Here is a 22,092-nt window from a genome sequence, read left to right on the forward strand (position 1 = left end):
TCTATTTTGCAAAGAATTCCCTTCTGGTGATGAAGCAGGAGTCTGTGCGGACCCGTTTGAGGCAGTAATGCGGGGATAGTTAATAGTGATGAAAGCCACAAGGGATAAACAAAGAGGACAGATGGAAAAGGAATTGGAAAGCCAATTGACAGAGATCTTACAGAATCTGGCATCACGCCCGACTGGCGTGCTGCGAAGGGCACTTAAACACACTTAATGCCAGTTAGATCTGTTTCACACAAGACAAGCAGAGACATTTCTATTATATGTTAATGTTAAAGATCATTTATGCCGCACACTATCACCACTGCAGTGGTCCCCTGGCACTCTGGCGGATCTGAAAGCAAAGAATGTGTATACGAAACAAAGATACTACATGGGGCAAATAGGCAGACCGTATGGTAACAAGACAACTTAGACATAAAACAACAACCTAAACTGTCTTAAAAATGAAAACTTGAGAGAGGGAACTAGACACTGAGGAATGTTACTCCATGCTATTCTCTTCTGACAGCCCGGCTGCGGATAAGCAAGGAGAGTACCTAAATACGATCCCACTGCCTAAACTTACCAGTTTACCAGACTTTCCCTAAAAACTGCACGCCTAGCCCTAGCAAGAACCGAAGCTGCCTCCCTCTCCCCCTCCGACCCCCCTACTCTCTCTCACACACCAATTGCAGCAAAGAAACTAAAGAGGAAACATTCCTGGTCCCTCTCAATCTCTCAGCACTCCTCGCCTCCCCTCTCTCGACCCATCACCTCCTATCCCGCAATCCCCTCCTTCCCCCGTGGCTTCTCCCTGCCTGAAACCCCTCTCCCTCGATTTCTCATCAACTACAACTGAAACCCCTAACCGCCAACACCCCTCCTTCAAATCCCCCAACCCAAACCCGATCATCCTATCACACTCAGCCACCCAACCCCACCCGAAGCCTGCCAATCTCTCGGCTCGCCCACTATTCCCATCTAACATCACCCATCCTACCCCCCTCCCTCCACTCTCTCCGCCACCACCCCATCCCGCTCCAGCACCGAGACCATCCTTGGCTGCCGATGTAAACTGTATCCTATTTAACGCCCGATCTGTAGCAAAAAACAGACATTGCATCTTTGACCTCCTCGCCTCTGTCAAACCAGACCTAGTTTTCATCACTGAAACCTGGTTCTCTGACGATTTCGGTCCAATCGCTAATGAAGCCTTTCCCCCTGACTACTCCCTCATCCCACTGAACCGTCCGTCCAGGGGAGGGGGCGTAGCATTCGTCGTCAAATCCCTTTTCCGCGCCTCAATCATGGACAACCAACCCTCCATTCCATCCTGCGAATCTCTCCTCATTAAACTATCCCTCTCCCCGTCGCTGTCACACAGCTTCCTAATAATATACAGGCCCCCTGGCTACGATAGACACTTCGCAAACAACCTTTGCGATTCTATTGCCACCCTCCAACTAAACCATCCCAACCTCACCCTTCTTGGAGACTTCAACATATGGCTCGACATCCCCACCAACCCAATGACACACTCACTAGTTGATGGTTTAGATGCAATTAATCTCCAACCCCACATAAATGGCCCGACTCACTATAAAGGACACACTCTTGATGCCATCTTTAGCTCCAACACCTTGATTCATCTAAAGCCGCCCACCCCGATCATCTGGTCCGATCATTTCATTCTCTCGTTCACCATCCACTCACCCGACCCCCTTCCCGTACTCGTATCTAGTCCTCCGAATATACACAAATGCTGGAAGAAACTAATAATCACCCCAGACCTAGCCGAGTCACTCCTCCAGTCTCCTCCACCAACCTGCCGTCCCAACAACCAACTAACCCCTGAGGCCTTTGATTCATGGCTCAACGCATCTCTGATGCGACTCACCCCCTCGTGCAAACCATCAACCTGCCGTGGCCTTTTCCCCAGATGGTTTACTCCCGAGTTGAAGACCACTAAACGAAAATACAAGTACCTAGAACGCAAATGGCAGAAAGAGAAAACCCACGAGAGCAGGACCACCTTGGCCCATCACCTGTATCGGTACAAGGCCGAAATCCGGAAAGCAAAAAAAGCCCACTACAACTCCCGAATCCTAAACTGCAAAAACCCAAGCAAAGAACTTCACAAAATTATCACCGAATTCACCAATCCGGCCTGTAACACAACCACCCGACCCCGTCACAATCGCTGTGTGACTCACTCTCCCTCCACTTTCACTCCACAGCTATCGAAAGGACAAAAACTCTAACCACCAAACTGGCTCTCTTACAGCCACCAGGCAATCCACCACCCGTACCGGCCAGCCAATCAGCGGCGACCTCTACGCAACCGACATTTGAATCCTTTAGCCCAATATCACCGGAACAATTTCTCAAACTTCTATCTGCCCGCAAACCATCTGGATCACCATTGGACCCTTGCCCAGCCACAATCCTTAAAGAAATGTTTGCTTCCACCTGCGCAGGAGAACATGCAAGATCTATCATAAATACCTCCCTTTCTTCCGGCATCTTTTCAGACGCATTCAAAATGGTGCACGTCAAACCTCTAATTAAAAAACCTTCGCTCGACCCTCTCGAGCCCAAAAACTACCGCCCCATCTCAAACACCAGGTTCCTTGCCAAACTCATTGACCGAACCGCCTACTCCCAACTAAATGCCTTTGTTGAAGCCAACAATCTCCTAGAGCCCGCCCAATCAGGGTTCAGAACTCTTCACGGCACTGAAACCACCCTAACCTCGATCTGGGATGACCTTAAAATGACAGCTGACTCCACGGGATGCGCCGCACTAATCCTTCTTGACCTATCGGCCGCCTTTGACACGATCAATCACTCAGTCCTCCTTGACCCCCTCCACTCCCTCGGAATATGTGGAACCGCCCTTAAATGGATAGCTTCATTCCTCAAAGACAGGCACCAAATAACAACACTCTCCAACTTTACCTCCCAAGCCCGACCAGTCGACACAGGAGTCCCACAAGGAGCATGTCTATCCGCCCTCCTGTTCAATCTCTACCTGATCACCCTCCCACCAATAATCTGCTCACACAACATCCTGTGTTACAACTACGCCGACGACATTCAACTAATTCTAAAATTCTTGAACGCGAAACCTAACTCCCGACCTGACCTAGCTCCTGCCTCCTCAACATAGAACGCTAGATGACCCAAAGCCACCTCTTGTTAAACCCCTCCAAAACAGAAATCATGGTTTGTGGCAACTCCGATCTTCTCCCGCACCCACTACCCTGGCCACCCGCCATGGGCAACTCACCGACACCCTCCAACACAGTGAAAAATCTTGGTTGCACCCTGGACTCTGAACTAACACTCTCGCGCCAAGTCAACAATGTCTCAAAGTCCTGCCACTACCACCTCAAAGACCTTAGGCACATCTTTCCATATCTCTCATTTCCCAACAGACTCTCCGCGGTCCAATCAATCGTTATATCAAGACTGGACTACTCAAACCCCCTATACCTCCGAATACATGACTACCAACTAAATAAACTCCAAAGGGCACAAAACGCAGCGGCCAAAATGCTACTTGCGCTCGGTCCAAAAGACCACGTATCCCCAGCCCTTAAGACACTGCACTGGCTTCCAGTAGCCCGTAGGGCGGCCTTCAAAACCCTATGCCTCTCCCATCGAGCACTGCGTAAAACTGGACCTCAATATCTTCAAGACAAACTAATACCTTATCATCCTACTCGCACCCTAAGATCAAGCTCAGCCGGCCTCCTAGTAATTCCTAAGACAAACTCAGTCAGGTTAGGCGGATCTTCATTCACAGCCTTAGCCCCAGCCCTATGGAACTCCCTCCCACCCCACATCCGCCTTACTGAGGATTTAACGTCCTTCCGCAAACTTCTGAAAACCTGGCTCTTCCCCTAAAACCAACCGGTTTCCAAACTAGCATCATCACAATAACCACCGACCCAACAAACTACCTGAAGCGAGAAATTGACAGCTAATAAACTCGAATGTAAACTAAGAAAGACAAACAGATCTAAACGAGTAATGTAGATCAAAACAATGAAGTGGATAATAGGAATAAATCAGTGTGAAAATAGGAGATCTAAACTGATGAAATGGACACAATAAATGAGGAGGGACGTAGTAGGAAGATGAAATAGTTTGAATGGATGAAGTGGATAGAACAAATGAATGCACTAAGTGTAAGAGCGCATGGATGGAAGAACAAACGACTTGAAAGACCAAATGAGTATGGAGATCGGATGGAATAGATGAACTTACTAAAGCCAATAAGTGTGTAGAGTGGTTGGTGTGTGTAGAGCAGACCAGCGTGTAGAGTTGTTGAGTACGTGCAGAGTTGATGAATACGTAAACACAGAGAAGAAATTACAACACAGAAGGGCGTAGAACTGATGACTACACTGAACGCACGAACGTATCAACCATATGAACGTCCTGACCAGACGAACGTGTAAGAGTGAACGAACATGTAGAAAGGATGAGCGTGGAGAGCGGATGAGTGTGGAGAGCAGACGAGTACGCAGTGCATACGAGTACGCAGTGCATACGAGTGTGGAGTGCGTGCGAGTGTGGAGTGCGTGCGGGCGAGCGAGTGTGGAGTGCGGGCGAGTGAGTGTGGAGTGCGTTTTGAGTGTGGAGTGCGGACGAGTGGGGGGAGCGGACGCGTGGGGGGAGCGGCTGAGTGTGGGGGGAACGCCTGATTGTAGCGAGCGGATGAGGGTATGGAACGGATGAGTGTATGTGATACAGATGGATGTGTGAAGCAGATGAGTGTATGGAGCGGACGAGCGTATGGAGCAGATAAGTGTGTGGAGCGGACTTCCGCATGGAACAAGCGAGTGTTTGGAACAGATGGGTATGTAGAGCGGATGAGTACATTGAACGGATGAGCATGTTGAACGGATGAACAACACATAGAGCGGACGAATATGTTGGGCGGATGAGTGTGTGGATAGGATGAATATGTATACCAGATGAGTGTGTAGACCGGATGAAGGTACAGAGCGGAGGAGCGTACAGAACTGAGGAGTAAACAGATCGGACGAGTATACAGTGCGGATGAGTGCGTAGGCAGACGGGAGTACATGCGCGTGGTAGACTGGAGTGCACGCGCGGGGAGGACAAGAATGCATAGCGCACGCATGTGGAATCCATGAGAGCACGCGCAGCGGCACACTGGAGAATGAGAGATAGACCAGTTCACACAAGGCGCCCTTGAGAGTAAGTATGTCAATGCATGGAACATTTGAACGAGCATATATAATACCACTCCCCACGCTTACTCTCTTCTTTACACCACCACTCAAATAGAACACAGGGATACTATGACACCATTCGGTATAACTGTTCTCATACCAACATCTCCCGCTCTCCCCCAATCACTGTAAGTAAACACTGCTGGCTCCACACCCCCAGCTGGGCGTTTCTCCTCAGGCCTAACGCAACCACTCTCGTTCGGGATAAATCCCGTCAGAGCGAACACATACTCCTGATCTCTCCACCACCACACCTACCGCTAAGAAGCAGCTACCACACGAACTCCGCACCAGCTGCACACATACCTGGTGCGCACACGCACCATTGGACTCTCTCTGCTCTCTCTCTACTGACTCGAACTTCGGTTCCCAAGGGCGTTCAACCTACCAGCGCCTTCAGACCATACCAATGGTATATAAGGCGCTATATAAATGCAAAATAACAATAACAAAGTATAGAAAGGGAGAATTTGGAAAGGGAGATCCAAGAAATGGAGGTAGCAGAGGCTATCAAGACTCTTCCTTTTAACAAGGCCCCTGGCCCAGATATCTATCCGTCTCGTTTTTATAAAAGATTGAAGATTAATCTAGTCCCGCAGCTCACAAAATTATATAATTCATTCTGGTATATAAGGAAGATAACACCAATGATGGAAACGGCAAAACAAGTGGTCTTTCTGAAGCCAAACAAGGACCTAACACTAAGTGGGTCATATAGACCCAAAACAATAATAAACCTGGATGTGAAGATCTACACTAAAATCTTAGCTAAGTGACTGACTACTCTACTACAGAAGCTAAGTGTGCCAGATCAATCCGTATTCATCCTCAAGAACCAGACGCGTGACAACTTAAGAAGGGTCTGCCATCTGATCGAAAAGACCTCAATAACGAAGAAACCTGTAATATTGGTCTTGCTGGATGCTGAAAAACCATTGAACTGAGACAAATGTTCTTTTCGCTTTTGCACTCTGGAACACATGGGCTTCAGATCAGAATTCCTCCAACCGATCCAAGCGAATTACTATTCCCCCACCATATGACTCTCAATTAATAGTAACCTCTCTAGGCGAATTTCTATTCGACTTGGTACAAAACAAGGGTGTCTGCTATCGTCACTGCTGTATGTCCTATAGTCAGAACCTTTATTAGCCAAGCTCTGTAGCACAGAAACAATCAAAGGGATAAATATAGGTGGCAAGGAGTATAAAATCATGGCCTTCGCTGATGACATGCTACTGGCATTAGCGGACCCGGAAAGATCGCTTATTGCACTCAAAAGGGAACTGGAGATATTCGGGGAGGTGGCGGGATAAAAAATGATTATGCAAAAATCCGAAATACTAAACCTACCAGCTCATCCTGATCAGATGGAACGTATACGGTCGCAAACCCAACTTAAGATGGCGCAGTGGCAGATTTCCTTCTAGGGAGTCACCATAACCAAGACATTTGTGCAATTATACGGAGAAAACTATCCACAGCTACGGCAGAAAATTAAAGCCGAATTATTGAGATGGTGCCTCCTCTCCATTTCGTGGCTAGGGAGGATAACCAGGATAAAAATGGTAGTACTACTGACAATTCTATATTAGTTCCATGCCCTTCCCATTCCACTTCCCAATGATTGTTTAGATCCCTGATCAAAATGATCTTGGCATAGATCTGGCAGAATAAACCTCCCTGTATCGTAATTAATACTCCAATGGTGCCAAGAAATCAGGCAGAGCTAGGGCTCCCGCACTTCTGTAAATATTATGAGGCAGCACATTTCCACGTGATCCGGGAATGGTTCTCGGTGACGCACAATAAATATGGCTTAAATTAGACAAAGCGGTGGCGGGAACACCGCCATCAGGGATACTGTGGCTAAAAAATGCACACAGTCCACCCAAAGTGCATATTAGCTGCGTGGTAGACATAGTGTCATAGTGACCTATGGGACTCACTACTAACAATAGGGGCCCAACCTACTATTCCAGCCCCATTTTTACACCCCTACTTCAGAACCCACAATTTTCTCTAGGTTAGGAGCATGGGGCCTTTAAGAAGTGGCGGAAAGTAGGATGTCTAAAAATAAGGGATATGATGTATGGGCAGGAAATCATGCCTTTTGAGAACTGTAAACAACAAGTAGTGGTGGACGAAGGGGAAAGGCGTTGCTACTATCAGTTGCGGCATTGGTTGTCAGACCCAAACATTAAAGCCTCAGCATGCAGACAATTGACCCCATTCAAGAAATTTGTGGCAAAACAATCTCGGTCGAGGATCCTTGTCTCTACAAGCTCTTCATTGAATGCCCAACTCCAGTGCAGTTTCCATATATGAAAATGGTAGAAGGCTTCACTGGGCAGTGAGATTTCAAGAGAGCAATGGGAACATCTGTGGAGCAACATACCGAAGCTGACGCGATCCGTCCTGCTCAGAGAAATGTGGTATAAAATAATGGTGCAGAGGCACTACACACCAGAAAGAATGCATATTTTGTACACCAGAGTACTGCCCGAGTGTTGGAGGGGAGGATAAGACAGTGGAGATGGGCTCATGCATGGTGGGAGTGCCCGGTTCTCAAGTCATTTTCGGAAGAACTGAAAGCCCAAATGTGGGAGATATTCGCCTCAAGCAAAGAGATGGCGACGAGGGTATTGTTACACGGCTTGTGGGAATCAGACAACAGGATATACACTAAAAAACAAATGAGGGCAAATATGATCCTTTTCATAGCGACCTGGCTAGTAATAACGCAGAAGTGGAAGCAGAGACAAGCCCTGACAGAATTTGAATGGTTGCAAAAAATGTGGAACCTTTTAGCCCTTGAGTGGGTAACTTATAACCTGCAAGGAGATCGGGGATGCTTTCAAGCAAGAAATGGGACAAATACTGTTGTACCTCCAGAGTGATTTTAAAGTGCAATAGTGTCCACGCAAATTGAGGATATGGGACATAATGTGAACATTGGTGGTAAGATCCTTAGCTGTGACAACGCTGCAGGTCTGTACCTCTAGCGATGGGTGGGGGTTTGGACAGGGAGGGGGTAAATTGGGGGCAAGCGGTTGATTGTTGTAACATTTTCTATGCAAACTCAAAAAAATTATAAAATAAAAAATGCATTTTAGCCCTCTCATGAATGTAGTCTAAAACCTGCATGAGGTTGGACATGTGGATGATTTCATGTATAATTACATCACAAGAAATGGTGTTACGGCCACCTTTATTAGCACCTTCCTCTAACCATTTGTGAGGGAAATTTTGGAAATGAAAATTGTATGTTCTCGCCTTGCACAGTGCTACATTAAAATATTAAGCAGATACAGCAAACTGCCATGTTTTAAACAACTGTTTCTTGCTTGTGCGAGGTGAGGCTTTAGGCTTTACTGCTCATGTCTTTGTGATGAAGGCTCCTCGCCTAGAGTGTAGCTGTGCTTGCCTTCACATCTCTCGCTTCTCTTTTGGCATATGTAAGCATGTTTTAGGCTCCCGCTTGCTTCGGAAAGCGGCATTAGCAGACTGAAGTCATCATACTGTAAGCGTTCTCGCCAGCCTCAGAGTATGTCTGAATCTTTGAGGAGTAAATTCAATTTCACTAAGTGTATCACACTTTGCTGTCCTCTCTGAAAACACTGTCCAACATGTAAGCACGCAGCTGGTATCAAAAACGTATATTGTGGGGCTTTGTTCCCTGCTTGCAACATTGTTTCATTAGTCTTTGCCCTGTCTGGATCATCCCTTCCATTGAAATGCACTTGTAGCTTTGGGTATAAGAGAATTGTGCGCAGAGGGAGGGGGGTTCTCACTTGCACTGAAGTCTTGTACTGTCGTTGGTTTGTTTTTGTTCTGTTTGCTTTTTCTTATAAATTGTTCACCATTCCAACCAGAAACATCAGTGGTCTTTTTTTGCCATGGCACACTGTCCATTATCTATATAGATAGCATGACTTTAGCCTCCCACCTGTATACAGTATGTTGGTGTCTCTCCAACCAATACCCTTTATTGCGGGCTGTCCAAGGATTAAGTACAGACACTAAGGGGTAGTGAATATGGGTCTGATTCACAAAATGTCAGGCTTTACACTAACCTGCATCTTCTGGCGCAATAACTTGGCTGGAGAGGCTCCCTAATGTATTTTCTGACGCATTCGAATGTGGTGGAGAGAGGGTTGAGATTCTCCTGACGGCACCTTGACCAAGCAAGGGAACACCTAGGCAGGGTGGTGTCTGGAGTGGAGTACCACAATACAGGAGAAAAAACCTTCCACAAGGAAGGAAAAAACCTGCAGAAGTCCGGAAGTACAGGATGGCAGCAATAAGGTAGCACAAAGTATCCTGGAGTTGAGAGAATTTAGGGATGAGCCAGGAAAGGAAGGCCAGAAGGACCAGGGTAACCAGGAAAGAGGGAACACAAGGAATCACAATAGCGTTGAGCAAGGTAGTAGGAACATGTACCAACCGTTGAGATGCAAGTTTCCACACCGAAGTCCCTGTGTTATTATTTCAGAGAAGCGGAAACAGCAAGGACGGACGAAACAGACGTGAAACGGCTAGAGGGATTCGAGGGTTCTCTCTCGGCACTACAGAGTGCCATCTTGGGAGGAAAACATGGTGCACACCAAGCATTCACATTTGGCATTTTCGTGGCACCATAATGGGAGGAACAATGGCAACAGACAGACGCAGGCTCAGTCGCCATGACGACCAGAGAGACCAGGGTCTGTAAACTCTGACACAAAAGAAAATCAACAGTTGCACTAATAATGTTAAGAACTCGATTCACAAATCTTTTCACAATTACAAGTGCGACTTAAGTTCTGCCTGTATAATGTCATAACTGATGTAAGGCATTCTCTCGCACTGCTTTCTCCTGCATGGTTCTCTCCCATACTGCTGTTTCCTTTAGTGCAGATGACATTTTTAAATGTCCTGCACACTTTAGGTCCAACAAAACTAGCCTCTGTGTTAGGTTTCGGGCTTCACTTGGTTTGCATAAACTTCTTCCTCCTCTTCCTCATCTATAGATGTTACTAAATTTCTTAGATGGTGTGGGCAGTGGCGGCTGCTATCATAGGGCGGCCGGGCGCCGCCCCCCCAGAAAAAAAAGAGAGAAGCTAAAAGAGATTCAATCAGAGAACTTCTCTGATTAAATTTCTTTTAGCTTCTAGTGCTGCATTTCCTTTGCCAACAACGCGGGGGCGCTGTGGCAAGGAAACAATAGTGTATACTATAGGCTGGCCCGGCTTTCACAGCGGGGTGCGTCCCAATTTAGTATATTTGTTTCTATAGTAGAGTGCGTGGAGCTTGTAGCTCAACGCACTCTACGTAGCCCCTTTAATTAGAAGCCTGGCGGGGCGCTTCAGGGGTGGCCCCGCCAGTATAAAATGTGCGCAAACAGCACACTTTGGATTCCCAATCCTTCCCCTGCCATGGATACAGTAATGTCATTGGCTGGCAAACAGCCAATGACATTACTGTATATATGACTGGCGGCACAGGGTGTGTGCGTGCGCCTGCGCCGCCTTCACACGTCTGTTTCTCTTTCTTTCAGCCCGAGCCCGACGACGACAACAACACACGAGTGCTGCTGCACCAGGCCAGCCCAGCGGCGCCGCGGACCCGGTAAGTACCCCATCCCCATGTTTGTTTCTTCTGTTTGGGCCCGGGGACTCGGGAGTGTTACACTTACTTACGCTCCCTCCCCAGGCCCAAAATATGTGGTCCACCACGGCAGGCTATGCCCAGTCAACACTGAACGACGTGTAGGCCAGGGCCTACAGTGTTGCTGCCAGTGCCGAGCTGACGGCCGTCACCTTGGGTTGACCGTGGAGCCTTGGTGGTAGTTGGGCCATGCCGGGCAAGGCCCAGGGCAGGCAGGCGTGCGCTGCTGCTGCCCATACTCAGCCGCGGCCCGCGACCACTCCCGCATCTGCTAATTGTGCCGTTTTATATTTTCGGCATTTTTCGACAAAAAATGCCGAAAATATAAAACGGGAAACGGCACAAGTCACCAGGGAGAGCCCTGGCAGGGAGAGGGCCTCTCCCTGGTGACTTGTGCCGTGTTATATTTTTGGCATTTTTTTGTCAAAAAATGCTGAAAATATAAAACGGCACAATTAGCAGATGCGGGAGTGGTCGCGGGCTGTGGCTGTGGAAGCGGCTGCTGGCAAAGGTAGGTGACGAGAAGAGGAGGCGGGTGTGGGGGTTGCATCTGGGCCTCGTATGGGCGCTGATTGCTGAACCTCACACTCGTGGTGGAGCCCAGTATCCCGCACGCGTGGGCACTTCCGCGCGCAGGTCCAACTCTGGGGTTGGGTGGGGCCCAAAGGGAAGCACCAGAGATATGAAAGAAATTACCTCTTTTAATTTCGCATCGTATGTAACTAGTTTGAAGGTGGCTCCTTGCTAGTAAAGTATTCACAACAGATGCACGATGTAATTTAGCGGTTGGCTTGTGTGAAAAAACCATTTGCCAAAACGACACAGCAACCGTTTTAAAAAAAATGCATGCAATTAGAAGTATGGGTAATATGGGCCTGGCTAAAATCACTGCAAAATGATGTGCTCTCCAACGCTACACACTAACTACATACAGTTCGTGTAATTTTACTTCACGTGCGCATTCATAAACTCGAGAAATATCTTTTGATGGCTTGGCGGTGTGAAGAGGTATGTTATTTCTTTAAGACCACCATTGCCTATTGATAAGGAAATATCACTGACATCCACTACTACAACTTCCTTTGGAATGTTATGCATGCCCATCAGACCAGGGCTAACATTTGCACTGAAGTGGTAAACCTTCGACATTTCAAGGGGCAGCTCGTTGTGGACCACTCGCCTCCTAGGCATGTATTCCTTCTCTAAGCTAATAACATGCTAAAAAGCAGAGACTGTATTTTTTGTATTCGTGATGCATGTGCAGGCAGTCATATTGCTCTTTCTATAGAAACTGTACTGTTATACAATATTCAGCTAAGTTAGTCATGGATACAAGCCTGGGCGAACATATTCGGGCACTATCTGAATCATCCAAACATTGGCTTTTTCGCGGAAACGTGGTTTGTCAAAATGTCTTCATATGTTGTGGCGCAGGTGCGGCTGTACGTGTTGAGAGAGGACGGCTCTGCACTGCAGCTGCGCAGCAAAGTGTTAAAGGAAGCAGGTCCTGGGTCATAGAGGGTCGTGGGTGAAGGCTACGAGCATTTATGAAATTACGTTCATTGCAAAAATGGTTTTGCGGTTGAAATGCAGTGATGGGCGAGGGGGGGTGAGGAGGTCTGACAAGGCGACCTGTTGTCCATGTGTGCAGAACTTGGGCGGGGGGGCATGTGTAGGGAGATCCGGACAGGTGGGCAGCTGACACACATGTGCCCTACACACATGAGCTTTAGGGCCAAGGGGTGGGCAGGGACATATAACTTACATTCCGTAGGATAACAATGTATACACACACGCCCATTTTAGATCTCACTCTGTATACAGATATATCGATCACATGAAGGAAAAAAAAGTTTAAATGCCTGTTGATACATGAGCCCTGTTATGGTTCAGAAGTTAGCTCAGTGTGTGAAGCACTTGTTACACGAGTTCATATGGCACATCACACTATGGCAAGTTTAATTACAAAAGGTTGCCCTGATTAATCAAAGAGAAAACATTGTGTTGTGCAATATGTGAATGTTTATGTCCTGTATGGTCCAATATCATGAGTTCGGCTTTTGTTTTTTTAAACAACCTAGGGTGTAAACGCTATCACCTCTAGGAACTTCTAATTTTGTCAGCTGACTCACAATGAGATAATGATATATGATATCGCATTTGTAATCCGCCTATACACAAGTGTTTCAAGGCGCGAAGCTCACACGTGATTTGCCCAAGCTCACATGCATCAGTTAAGTGGCAGAGGAAGAATTGCCTTGACCAAATATCGTCTCTCATGTCATAGCTGGAACCAACTCCCTGTATGGGAAACCTGTGGGAAAAATTGGAGCTACCCCAGAAGTACGATTTTGTAGAATCTGTCAGGTAAGGTTTAATAATGAAACTATAAAGCACCTCCTCGCAGAATGCCCGCGTCTAATCCCCACATTCAAAATATGAGGGGCCTAAAAATAAATATATATGTTAAGTAAAATTGAGCTTTATTTCCATTTGACTTTTAATTCATGACCGGAATTAACTGCAAGTCCAAGAATGCAAAAGCATTTTCAGGCCGTATTTGAATTTTGTAAAAGTAATTTCGAGACGTGAAGACACACAACAAAACGTAGTTGGCCTGATGTACAGATGCGTTTTTGAATGGGAAAACCCTATTTAAAAAGGCTTTGTAAATCAGGCCCAGTGTGTGGTAAGGTCACCTGGTTCACAAAGAACGAAATACTTTTTGGTGCATCCAATAAGCACGCATGAAAGTAAAAAAGACAGTTGAACACTGTTTTTTCTATCACCCATTGTAACTGGTTTTTAAAGAAGGAACATATTTGGCTAGCTAACTGGAACTTTGTGTGGGCTTTCGCAAGAAAAGTGCGCCAATGACAGTTCTTATCTCATCATACACATTAAAAAACCTATTAGGGTCTGACCGTAAACAAGTTGAATGCCAGTACCAGCATGACAAACATATGTTTCCATCATTACTGACTATATAATGAATTTCTTTATGCATACACCATAGTACCAGCTATTCTCAATACAAGCTGCTGTAAAATCCACCACCAAACTTGCACACGTAAGAATAGTGTACCACCATTAATATGTAAAACCGAATGCTTTTTTCATATTTCGGTGGGTTTTTTGGACAGTACATTGCACATTGTGTAGGCCATTTTTCCAAACCCCCCGCACCCTCTTGGAGTAGCGCTCGCTACTAAATTCGCCCTGGAAAATGTACGCCCCACCAGCTTTTAAACTCACCAGCCGCCACTGGGTGTGGGACAAATGTCTCGCATAACGTCACATCAAAGCCAGAACATGTTAGGTGTGAATGTTTGAGTCCTAGATGGGGGTTTGTCTAGAGTGATGAAGAGGAAATGTTTTCTGACTTTTGCTATAAGGGGGAACTGTTGGGTGACAACAAGCCATTAAGAACTTGGGTATTATAGGGTCTTACTCAATGGAAAGGGGGGGGGAATACTGTTTCTCACTCGATGGAGTCACTGCCTTCCTTTGGTAGTTGGCTCCTCCCTTGTAATGCTCCTTCATATCGCCGCCCACAGGGTCAGGACCATTTAGCGCTTGCCGTCTCCTTTGCACATGAGAGGAAGTCCCTGCCGGGAAAACAGTGATGACCCCACCAGATTCACCAAAATTCACAGTAGGGAATAGAAGTTCAAAATACTCTTGTGTTGTGTGAACCATTTAAATCAGCCTCATGGTGCATTCACAAAAGTTCTTGGAAATTTAAATCTCACTTCCATTTTCTTTTTTGGAATCTGGTGCATTTTACTAATCTCTAAATTGCACTTGTAAAAAGGGTTTAAGTGCTGCTTTCCTTTTTCCAATGACCGCCTGTGTGCGTTTTTAGGCAATTTCATGGATGTATTCATAATAATACATACGTTAAGGATTCAAGTTCCGCTAATAAATGCACTGTACAATTTATTTCACTCTTTTACCCAAAGAGGGCCATAAGCTCTCAAATGGGGTTGCTACGAGTGAGCCCAGAGAATATTGAATTTAAGCATGGTCAATATGATTGATATAATTTGTTAAGACTATTGTCTAATAAACCATGAGTGTTGCACAGAGTGCACTATATCAATTATAGCTGGTAGGTAAAGGACATCGAGATTAACCCTTGCCTTTGCGATTTCAGGATAAATACCTGGAAAGGACCGTTTCCCCAACTACTGGCCAATGATTCATAAAATGCTGTACATAAATCCCTCACAGCATATTTCAGTATCCCAGCCCTCGTGCTGATGTAGACTATAAGATGTTCAATTTACAGCAAGCTACCCAGAAACCAAAAGAATCGATGGGCGCTTTTCTATACCAACTTTCCACCTGCACTCACGTGCAATCTAAGGGAGGATGAAGATTAGGCCCAAATCATTTATGTTTGCTGTTCTGACAGACTCTGCAAGTTAATGCTTGGAGAACCTGGAATCGCCATAATGTGTATTCTAGAGCTTGCGATGTTGCATGGAGTATCTGACTCTCATGCAGGACATATGGCGGAAGCGATACGCACCTTTCAAATTGAAGGTGATCAAAAGCAGACTACTGATTAAAAGTCTCTAAACAAGACCAGGGGATAGAATACAAGCCTAACAAGATCTACTCAAGACCTTTTTCTCTTGTGGGGAGAAAACCCTCACCATAAAGAATTTCTAGCAACAGGTCTGTCTTGCAATTAGTGCTGAAAGCTCAACAATGTTGGCAATAAATGCAGGTCAGCGCCACAAGGTCAAGATCGACAAGATAAGGTGTGACACAATGCACCCACATTATTGATAGTCTCATTGACTATACAGTGCCCCTCAAAGTCAAAGTGAACATGGAGATGTTCATGATGTAGGAGAGTTCTATAATTTTAACTGAGTTTGTAGCTGCCTCTTTAAAGGAGGCAACCTAATTTACATATCGCTCAAAGCATACAGCCGATAGCACTACCCCAAAGGCATGTGCATTTTCACCTGAGGCCCCTGGTGTAACATGAACTGCTGAAACTTGAAAAAGAGAATATTATTGAGTCGGTCTCTGTACCGACACCTAGGGTGTCACCTTTGGTCATTACACCAAAGCAAAAACAAACCGGTTTGTGGTAAGAATATGCATCGACATGACAACCCCCAAACAAGGCCACGCATAGAAAAAGACACATAACTCTGGCAATTGATGATGTCCTAGCAGGGGCATGCATATTTTCAAAAATCAATCTTACCATTCCATCCAAGTCAACATTATAGAGGGTCTTTGAGAACTCTTTGGTGGGATCAGAAAGCCAGCTACCACACATTTTCCTAAGGGTGAGATACCCCACCCTAGAGTTAGAACTTGCATTCTAGTACATATCTTAGAATAGATTTTGACAGAGGACAATTATCTTTCTAAGACATCCTGATGAGTACCTGTTTGTTTTTTAGAACAAGAACCATATCTTAGAAGAAGGATTTAAAGAGACTTTTTCTTTAAGTTCAATCATGTTTCAATCTGGGACTAGCTATGCTTACTGAACCTCTGAGCATTGACCAAGAAAGACCACATATTCCTTTAGGGTCTTACTGAAGATACCGGATTTCAAGCTACTAAGGAAACACTAACTGCAGGCTCCAAAAAGCATGCTTTGACCCATATAACTTGTATATGCTTGTGATTGATGCAAGTCTCAGGGGACTGGGAGCAGTGCTCTTGCAAAGTGACGGCAAAGAGTGGCAGTGAACTTTTGCTTATGCCAGGTGTGCCCTCACGACCACTGAAAAAAGTGACTTAAAATCGAAAGAGTAGCACTGGCCATAGTGTGGGTATGCCCTCACATTTGTTTATACATGTTTGGTCAAACAGTCATAAGAGCAGCAGATCTTAACCCACTACTTCCATCATGCAGGAATACTGCCATTACAAACATGTGGCGAGTCTGACAAGACCTGTCACGCACAAATGAAGGGATCCACTGCAATATCCCCAAATGGTGATACACGCACACATCATGGATCACTGTGCTGCAATAATTGAGAGCGAGCTTGAGGGAGAAAGCTTTGCTTCCTAAACTAGAGGATAAAGTAGATGATCTAGTGAAGTAGTGTATATGGTGTCAAGCAGAATGGAGACCATGCACAGGGCAGCTCATAGCAGTCTCCGAGCATTGCGCCAGCATGTGGCAGGAAGTGATAGTTGGCAGATCAATATTTTATCGTCCTAGTGGATGAATCTCCCACTTCCCAGAAGTTGAATTTATTCTCTTGACTGCTGCATACTGTGAGGGGTCAGTAATGCAAGGCAGACAACTGCTTGTGGATTTATCAAAATATGCCATTTCATTAAAGAAAATATATGAAATCAAAGCCTTGCTTGTCTACTCTACTGAGGAATTTCCTGCCTTGTGGACATGCTAAGGGAACTTTCTCTAGCATGGGATAACTAGTACTTACACTAAACAGGAAACGCATGAAGAAAATATACGTAAACACAGTATAATAAACAATATTAACACTCTGTCTGAAGGACCTTCTCCTGTGCTGGGTAAGGTCCTTTCCCAAGGATTCAAAGTCAACTCAAAATGTTCAGCAACATAAAAGAAGGGTGTTGAACCAGCTTCTGATAGTTCAAGTCCAAAATAACAGTTCATCATACAAAGTTCCACTGGTAACAATTCTTTGTTAATGGATGAAAGATCCACTTCCAACCTTCAGAAAAGAAATGGCACCAATGGTAATCCTGGTCAAGAATATTTGTCTCCTCTTCCAGACAGATTACCACAGTTCCAAAAGAAGGTATAATATCCCCACTGTCAACAACACACAGCTCTTAATCGACACTTTGGACTGTTAGTTACATTATCTACATTGGTATATTTGTCAGCATGGTTTCATAGTGCTGCTGCTTCAACATCAACAACCATACTTCTACTGGTGTTGCTATGAAAACAGTCACCTTTGTCCCACAGTACTTTACTTGTTTAGACCACATCAAGGTCACATGCTCTGACAACTTAATATACCACCACAGTTTCAATACTACTACCACAGCTCAGTACTTTGAATTGTTAGGCAGGCTTTGACAAGACACTTCAACCTCTACAGGTAGGCAAGGGACTCTTCCTTTGAACAGCTTTCTGAAAAAGGGCAGTCTGTTTACCACAATAACAACCTAGTTCTGCCCCTAAGACTCACTTCTCTCTGGCTTCTACAGTCTTTACAAGCAGTCAATTCCCCTTCCCCAGTTTTATTCACACCTTTCTGCCGATTATCAGGCCAAGTAATTACCCAGAAACTTTGGTGCCACTCTCTGAGCTTCAGGTAATACTTGCACACTTGTCTCTTACGCCACATGTTTGTTAATAACTTCCTAGTGTAGCTGGATGGCTCTTTAACACTTAGAAAGACTGGTTTGACTATTTACATTGAATGCCTCTTGGATTGGGTAATGCTTATTCTTCTCTTCAACAGTTTATGAACTTTACTTGGTAGAAATGAAAGTTATGTCACTTCTAGATACAGTATAAGATTCAGTCTTTCAGTTGAAAACACAATTAGGCACACACAACCTCTCTTTAAAGTAGAATTCAAGGTTTAAAGATTAATAGAAAATTGTATTCCTGTGTAAAGGTAAAGAATAAACTTCTGACTTCCTTTGGTAACTATAACTAGGCACACATGACCTCTTTTTTATGGAGTTCTCAAACTTTATAAGTTGTAACTCGTCTATTGTCAAAGTTAGGTATTCGGTAATGGTTTAGACAGTGTTCCCTCTCCTTAATTGGAGACAACCGAACACTCGGTTAGACAGCAACAGACTTTAAACAAGGGAACAATGGATTTCAGTAGCTTTAGCTTCTCACGCGAGCATTAGGTCTTTCACGGTATAAGTGTGTGCTACATTTCCATTGTTAACAAGACTTTGGAAGCAACAAACAATTTTTACACTCATTAAAAGCTATATGCTAGTCAGTAAGGTGCTGGATAGAGTTACTGGCAAGGCTTGTTCAATGTGTTTGAACACTGTGCTTCACTCACCGCCCTCTTAAACACTTGCTTTGCGGGTTGAACTGCTTTCCTGACTTCCACTACAACTTCTACTGCTTCTGGCTTGCTGAGGACCTACACCCTTTCCTGCATGGGTGTCTCCGGTACAGCCACTTGATTTGGGAGTTCCTTTGCCCCTGAGACTCTCAGCTTGCCGCTTGCTTCTTGTCTAAGTCTCCTACACGTTCACAGCTCTGCAATCAGGGCATTCAGGCTCACATGGGGAAAACTTCCACTGCGCAGCCTCTGCACTTCAGAGTTGGGGAGAACAGGATCTCTCAGAACTTGCAGGTGAAATCTGCTGTTTTCATGTTCCGGCGTCCCTCTTGCTCTCCCACCGCTTCATGGTTTGCCAGCCCCATGCTTTCTCTCTGCTTCTACCGCTACAGCCTGCCCTCCAGCTCTCATTCCAGCTCCTTCACCTCCTTTCCTCTGCCTGGATCTGAGAGGGACTTTTATGACTTCCAGGTTCAGTGCTAATTTTCAGGTGTGGTCTATTAGCTCAATTGCCTGACTACTGCAATGGCTACTAGGCTTAATTACTTGACTACTACATCTGTATGCCTCTTCCTCATCCCAGTACTTCTGGGATTCTGGGACATGTAGTCCCCTTCAGTAAAATTACTTTAACATTTGAGTTCTTCTTATGGGTAGATTTAATTTCCCTGAACTCTTTAGGAATGTTAGAATTATTTGTTTAAGAAGGTCATTTATTAAAGACAACATTTCTAGATCACTTTACACTATACCCATGGGAGTAAGGAGGGTGTTTAATTTGGGATACCCAGAAAGATATTTTCTTTGGTAAGGATTGTTGAGTTTTTATAAGACTTGTGTCCAAATTTCTAGTTTTAATATGAGAATCAGGGACATTACAACAACAATAAACCACTACCTCTTTAGGTACATTTGGAGGAGTCTTCCTATCGGAGGCAAAATACTGTGCCTTATCCCACAGAATCTCCTCACCACCCCGGGCCTTGTCTCCACCCAGGTGATCCTCCCACAGTACCCCCCCCTCCCCGGGCTGGGATCAGGAAGCGTCTGCCTTTCCCTGGACACCCAGGAGGAAACTTTAGACAGGATTTCAGTGAGGGATCTGTAGAATTTTTTACAATACATATGCAAAAATATTCAGTTCAGAAAATGGGCCACCGTTTAGTAGCAGTGGCTTTGGCGGCTCGGAGAAGTGGCATAGCACACATGGGAATCCCAGCAGCATGGCCTCATGCGAAGAGAAGAGAGAGGTGGAAAGGTGAATGCATTTCTGACAACGTGTTCCAAATTGCTTCGGCACAAGCGGCAGACGAGCATATCGGGGAGGGTTTAATTGTAATTGTGAGCGCCGCTTGGCAAGCAGCGCAAACAAAGAAAAGTCAATCTTGCTAGCATGCCATGCAGCATTTACTTGCTTTGCACTGCTGAGTGCAAATGTAATGGGCTAAAGGCGGTGTACATGCTTTCACGCCATCATTTTCCATTTCCATTTGCATCCTGCAGTGTAAATGATGAAAATGTGGTGGTGGGGACCTCGCTGTGCCTCAGTGCAAACGTAGCAGGTCCACACCGTAAAAATATGTCTTGGAGCAAAATGAGCTCCCAAGTGTAAAGCACATTAGTGCTGTGGTGAACCCTGCTTTCCAAAAATAAACACTTAAGGAAAAGTCGCACAATCCAGTTTTTTTTAATGCAATGTAGAGCCATAATTTTGCGAAATCGGCTTCTTTTCCTCTGCAGATACTCTAGGTGATGCAATAGGAGACACGGAATAGGACCTAAATGTTATCCAGAAGTAGGTGTGTTTATGAGGGCAATAAAGGCAGTGGCAGATTTAAGGCAAATGTCCCCGTAGGAAAGTTTGATAGCGGGCCCTGGGTAGTCTGAGCTTAGTGTTGGAGTTGTTGATGGCTATCGCTAAGTGCAACATTGATGAACTTCAGTGACAAACTTTCCATTTATTGTAACCTGTTAACATCACTAATCACCTCACGTAGTAAATGGTGCGCTTGCTGAGTCTGTTAAAGGGATAAGATCTCAGTGGGAGGCCCTGTGCTGCGAGGGCTGTTTGAGTTTGTGGTGAGAGAGGCAGAGTAGGGGCCCCGTGGACATTTGTCCCTTGTCTGAGTGTTAAATCCCTTTCTGAGTAAAGGTATGCGCCTTCAAGTAATAAAAACATGGGAAGGGGTAACATTTAGACCAAAAGAATGCTTTGATCCAAAAAAGTACTTTGTTTCGGACGTTAAGATTAATGTGCTGAATATGGGATTCACTCCTAAAGAACATAACTCCCATAATGTGTCCCTTTACACAAAACACACTGTTTTTGCTATGCCCTCTACAAATGACCACAGCTTCTCTAAAGCATCACTTAAAAATGTCATACACATTGATAAGAGGGTTGCAAGCTCTACAGGAGCCCAAGTGAAGTGATTAGATTTAAAGAGACTATCATGTAAAATGAAGAGAGATGGTTTCACTGCGTGATTCACATTTATGATCTGTGAAAATTGTGAGAAAAAGTAGTTGAACTGTTAACAGTGAAAAAGTAGTGGAACTCGCTACTTCACTTCGATCTCTCCCAGTGACTAACCTCTCATGCAGTCTTTCCTGCAAAGTCTGCCATGGCCTCATATGTATTCATCATTAATCTTTTATAAGGCGCTTTGCACTGGAGACCAGTCTTAAACAGAAGGTACTCTTATATTGTGTGCCTTTTCTAGCTACAAACCACTCATAGGAAGAGACACTGCATTCATGGTGAGAGATCTGATTTACCAGGCAATTGCATGACAGGCTACAGTAAGGCTTGGATTGGCCCTTCGGGAAGTTAGTCAATTCCTGAAATGAAATCCAAATGTCATGGTCTAACGTATGGGCAATGTGAGAAACCTGAGGGTATTCTCACTCCTAAGACCCCCTTGATCCTCTTCTCATGTGGCCTGGGAAGCGCATGGGAAGCGCCATTGCTCTTGGACCCCTACCCTTGCCAAATGAATGGAAATTTACAATTGAGTGAAAACAAAGTCTATTGAATACCGAACTAAATGGAACTTTAGAAAGTATGCGAAACAATGCTAATGGAGTACTGAATCAAAATGGAACATTAGAAAATATGGTAAAATAATTGCATATTGAATGTTGTACTGAAGGAAATTTTACAAATA

At 45.1% G+C, this 22,092-nt stretch overlaps 1 protein-coding gene across 2 annotated transcripts in view; it reads left to right on the plus strand.

The window, feature by feature from the left end:
- LRRC20 (leucine rich repeat containing 20) overlaps nucleotides 1-22,092 on the plus strand; it is a 2,045,340-nt gene that overhangs the window by 1,640,450 nt on the left and 382,798 nt on the right. The window contains exon 5 of one of the 2 annotated variants that reach the window (XM_069610506.1): nucleotides 10,792-10,862. The exons of the other annotated variant lie outside the window; for it this stretch is intronic. Coding sequence (XP_069466607.1) covers nucleotides 10,792-10,862 — 71 coding nt within the window. The remainder of the gene's footprint in view (nucleotides 1-10,791; nucleotides 10,863-22,092) is intronic. 2 annotated transcript variants of the gene reach the window in all.

The sequence above is a fragment of the Ambystoma mexicanum genome, chromosome 8 (genome assembly GCF_040938575.1).
Source record: "Ambystoma mexicanum isolate Mex_15411 chromosome 8, UKY_AmexF1_1, whole genome shotgun sequence".
In the NCBI taxonomy this organism is placed as follows: domain Eukaryota; kingdom Metazoa; phylum Chordata; class Amphibia; order Caudata; family Ambystomatidae; genus Ambystoma; species Ambystoma mexicanum.